Raw genomic sequence first — 4,990 nt, 5'->3', positions numbered from 1 at the left:
AACCAAATTTAGCAGAGATGAGAAACTGACCGAACTGTAAGCAGAGAGAGAAGGAGATGGAACAAGGACGAAGCTACAGAGATTGAACAAATGGATGCAGAACAAGGAGTGGGACGGATGTGAGAAAGCGATAAGAAGAAGAGGAAAGTAGGAAGATTTAAGGGCAGTAATGCTTATTCAAAAATCTGCGAGGGGCGGTAATGCTTATTCCGCCATATTTAAGGATGGCCATTTCTTGGAACGAAATGACCATTGCATCCTTCGATAATGATCCAAACTAGGGCTTACGTTAAGGGGTGATAAAGGAATAGGGAAGAATGACTTAACGAGGCGTTAGTGAACATTTCAAAGTTACTTTGGCCTAAGAAAGAAACATTTCAAAGTTCAGGGTGGTGTATATAATTTTCTCAATTTTAGTCATATAATTAGTGCTATCTTTTTCTCCAACTTGCAGAACCCGACAGTTTCCTTCCGCATTTCTCATCGTCACCATGGACGAACCATCCCCGACCACTGATCCTCTAACGAACCAATTCGACTCTCTCAACGACCTAGCCCACGAGCTCGCCTCTCTCCAAGACCTCGCCACTCGCGGCTCCTGGCGTTCCATCCTGGACAAAGTTTCCCGAGCCCGTTCTCTCAACCTCCTGACCAACCCACACGACCACCTTATCTACGTTTCCTACAACGTCGTCGCCCTCTCTAAACTACGCCGTTTCACCGATGCTTCAAACGAACTCGACTTTCTCCACGACTTCAACAGCCACCATTACCAATACGAAACCTACCCCCAACTTTACCCGAACTGGTCAGGTTCAATGGTCCCCTTCTCACTCCGGTTCATCCACGCCCAGCTCCCAATCAAGCTCGGCAATCGCCAAGAAGGGTTAGATCGGTTTTATCTCTTGCTTAATTTTATTCGTCAAAAAATAAAAGAAAAAGAACGTGGTAATTTAGAGGAGTCTGTCAAAATTTGGAGAAAAAGGGAAAATTTTGTTTTGAATTGTATCATTGGGCATCATTTGGGGGCTAAGGAATTCAATGTGTGTTTAGATTTGATTAAGGATTTGATCAATCATAATTATTTAGACCCAGTTTTAGTTTCCAAACTGGGGTATATTCAGCTGCAGATTGGGGATCTTGAAGGGGCAAAAGGGTCATTTCACCTTGTGGAGACAATGTTAAATGAAGGGAAGAATGGTGGGTATCCTTTTTTGAGTGAGGTTGAGTTTAGGAATCTTGTGAATAGAAACAACGCCTTGGTTTATTTGGTAGGCAAAGATTATGTTTCTGCTGTGAGGGAATACGAGGAGTGTATCGAAAGAGATCATGCAGATGTTGTTGCGATTAATAATAAGGCACTTTGTTTGATGTATTTGAGGGATTTGTCGGATTCGATTAAGGTTTTGGAGAATGCACTTGAAAGGGTGCCAACCATGGCGTTGAATGAGACTTTGGTGATTAACTTGTGTAGCATGTATGAGTTGGCATATGTTAATCACTCTGAGATTAAGAGGACATTGAGTAATTGGATTGCACGTGTTGCTCCTGATGATTTTGACGCATCCTGTACTAGGGTTTGAGGTATTCTGCTACTGACTTGTTAATCATTAGTGCTTTGTTACATTATCTCATTTTTTGTTCAGTTAAAATTGAGTTCCTTTAACATTTTTATCTAAACGCTTATAGTACTCAAGATACATTTTGTTTATAATGCAATTCTATTTCCAACTTGTCCTTTATACCTATTTTTGGTTTCTTACGTCCAATGATGTTATACTTATCATGGATGAAGTTGCTCATTTAGTGGCATTTACTTGCAAATGATTTTGAAATCAACTGTTTGTTGGCTGCAAACAGAGGAAATTATCTTAAATGAATTCCCCAACATTTCATGGAAATCAATTTTTTGAAACACTCTGTAATGTCTCTTTGTGTAGATAGAACCTAATTATCTACTGCATTTGCTGGTCGAAATGCATCATTCTGATTTGAGTCCAAGCCTCTAAATTCACGATTGCTAAGCAGACTGTTTACCTATGTTGATTCATCTAAATGCTTCAACTTGTAAGTGAACAAGTTTGGCATTCTATTGTAACTAGCAAACTATCAATTAGGTGATTAATAGAAGCATCTTCTTCCTTATTGACTTAACTAGTCTAAGACATTTTCATGATTCCTTGAATATATATAGTAACATTTTTTTTTTGTTGGATTTAGAAGCCAATAAATTAAATAACATTATGAATGAACTTTTTAGATTTCAACAACTAACTCACGTTCAAAACTTAGTAGGTGCCTTATAATTGGTGCTATGAATGATGTGCTTGTAAAGACATTGGTTTGATCATAATTCCAATGTCAAAGTTTTAAAAATAACTGTTCAAAATTAAGAAGAGCTGCATATCGTAAGACTGGGAAGAACAAAAGAATATTGGTTCTGTTATTTTGAAGACATCTAGCCTTTTAATGTTTTCTATTTCCAATATGATTTTCTTATTAATTTTTAAGAAAGAAATTGTTAATTTTTAAAAAAATTAAAATGTGACCTTTTAAAGGATTTAAAAGTTCTTATAGACTCTAATAATTGGTTGATCAACATTTCAATTAAAAAGATTTTTCTTTTTTGGGATAAAAGGTATAACATTTGTCTAAAATAGTTGTAAAATCAAATGGAATAATAATGACAGCATAATTGATTGACTTGGTAATGGCTTATGGCTCTTCAAATTGTCAATATTTGTTGCAGTTATAATTTGGATTTCCTTTTAAACCACATTAATCCATGTTATAAAAAATTTTGCCTAACCTCTATGTTGTAAACAAAGAGGTGCTAGATTTCTCTAGCATCTATAAACATGAGATAGCAGGAACAGGAATAAAAACTATACACAAAAACAATTTTTTGGTATAAAAGAGAATTTATGTCTCGGTAGATTATGATTTGTGTGTGTGTGTGTGTGTGTGCACGCGTGCGTGCGTGTGTGCGTGCGTGCGTGTGTGTGTGGGTGTATTGATTATATAATTGTAATGTATTTTAAATTATTATTAGTTAAAATAGCAATTTTAATATACTTATAATTGAAAAAAAATTGAATTTGAACTTTGTGGGACTTTATAGGCTCATGTTATGACACTTGGCAAAGAAAAGGTTTAAAAGGGTGAAAACTCTGATTGTCTTAGGTCTGTGTAGTTTATTTTCATTAAGAATAGAACTTGTCTTTAACATGGCAAACAACAATTGTACTCTTTCATTTATTTTTATTCCTAATCCCCCATTTAGCCACCATTCTGTTGTATTATTCTTTAATAATTGTGTTTTCAATATTTTTATATGAGTTTCTTAATTATGTTTACCGAATACTATACACAACATGGTTGTTACATCATTATGCGTAATTAGATGTTTAAATCGGTTAAAGTGCCATGAATTTCTTGTAGCATTGCACTATATCCAAAAGAAGATTTCTTGTAGGTATTTTTCTCTTTCAATAGCTTTTAATGGTTTAATTTAGTAATGATTCTAATTTTCAAGTTGATTTAACGTAAATAATTATATTAAATATCTATGTTTTTTATGAAGGTTTAATTTGTGAATTTGAAATTTAGGGTACTCATGGCATGTGAACGAAAGTAGGATTGGAGTGGGAAGTGGGTAGGAAGTAGGATGATGGAAGTGGGAAGTATTCATACAGATTAAAGGATTTTTTTCAGAATAGTGGTTCAACTATAGCCAGAAAGCTTTTAGAAGTAATAATTTTCGCTTGCAAATTCTCGGGTTATTCTGATATTTCTTCTTAATTTTCAAGTTAAACTTTCTTCAAATTCTGAGCTACTTTTTCTAAGAAAGTTTTACGTAATTTTATGAAGTATTATACATTATAAAAGAAATGGTTTTATTGTCTGCATTTCTTGTTACCCTTATTCATTATTGGTGAAGTTGGTCTATCTAATCAGCTTTGTGTCCTGTTTGCTGTACTATCAAGGAGCATCTGATGCATGTAAAATTGGTTGTGGGATCCTTTTACTATCTGTTTCATTTTTTTGGGTTCTTAAACCTCATTTGAACAATACTTTTGGGGTCCTTTCTGGTCTGATGAATTTTTCAATTGGAGCAGGTTTCGGGAGTGAAGCTGGCCGAGACTTGGTTTGGAGTGGTGGTTTGCTAGGTTCAACCTTTTGTGCTCTATATTCTCTTCCTAGTTGCTTTAATTTATGGCAGCACAGGAGCTTGTTGAATTCATTCTTATGTGCTTGTGCTTTATTTTATAAAAAGGAAATACATAGCGGTTTCTTCAACTTACCCAGCTAACCCCCAAGTGACACCACACCCTATTTTTAAAATTTAAGATTTTGAAACAACTTTCCCCATAGCTTGGACCTTGTATATCAATGGAGCTTTGTATTGAAGAGGCTATTTTTGTGTAACATTGGGATGACATATTGAAAGGAAAAGTGAAAATAATGGATATTTTTGCTGTTGCTAAATTTTTCTGAAGCCAATTTTCTTGTAGATTAATGAAAATGGAGAAATTCTCAATTGTAACAAATTGATGTGTTTCTAAAAGTCCCTTACTGATAGAATCTATAGGTATTTTACATGGAGGGCAAGCTTGTAAAAGTATAGGACTAATTTACATGTTCCGATAGAGCGGTAACATTAACAGCACAGCTTAATGTTTTGGCCCATTGGATTTAAGCATAAAATATATATAGTAATATTGACATAAAATATGTATAGTAAATCAGTTTCTTCAATTTAATAACTTGGAATACTAATATTGACATAAAAGTTAAAAAATAAAATACAAAAGACCTTTTTGTCTGAGAAACGCAAACTTGGAATTCTAATACAATGCTAGTACATCAAAATTAAACCATTTATAAATTTATTCAAAAAAATCATGCAGTATTGTTAGGGGTAGACGCTGTCTGTCACGGACTTGAAACGTTGCATGCCGTGTCACCGTCACCTAATCAGTTTTTAATT

At 34.4% G+C, this 4,990-nt stretch overlaps 1 protein-coding gene across 1 annotated transcript; it reads left to right on the top strand.

Moving 5' to 3' along the window:
- The first annotated feature begins 407 nt into the window (after positions 1-407).
- Positions 408-4,303, top strand: LOC110409949 (Tetratricopeptide repeat (TPR)-like superfamily protein). The gene is made up of 2 exons (XM_021419475.2): positions 408-1,584; positions 4,119-4,303. Exon 1 carries the CDS (start codon positions 492-494, stop codon positions 1,581-1,583), a length of 1,092 nt encoding a protein of 363 aa, XP_021275150.1. The 5' UTR covers positions 408-491; the 3' UTR covers position 1,584; positions 4,119-4,303.
- The last annotated feature ends 687 nt before the right edge of the window (positions 4,304-4,990 follow it).

Source organism: Theobroma umbraticum, unplaced genomic scaffold (assembly GCF_002168275.2).
Source record: "Theobroma umbraticum cultivar Fairchild unplaced genomic scaffold, ASM216827v3 scaffold_44.0, whole genome shotgun sequence".
NCBI lineage: Eukaryota > Viridiplantae > Streptophyta > Magnoliopsida > Malvales > Malvaceae > Theobroma > Theobroma umbraticum.
This window is presented reverse-complemented; position numbering and strand designations above follow the sequence as displayed.

Bases quoted from the DNA above. Each gene is read 5' to 3' on its own strand.
- LOC110409949 (XM_021419475.2), top strand. From the start codon at position 492: ATGGACGAACCATCCCCGACCACTGATCCTCTAACGAACCAATTCGAC.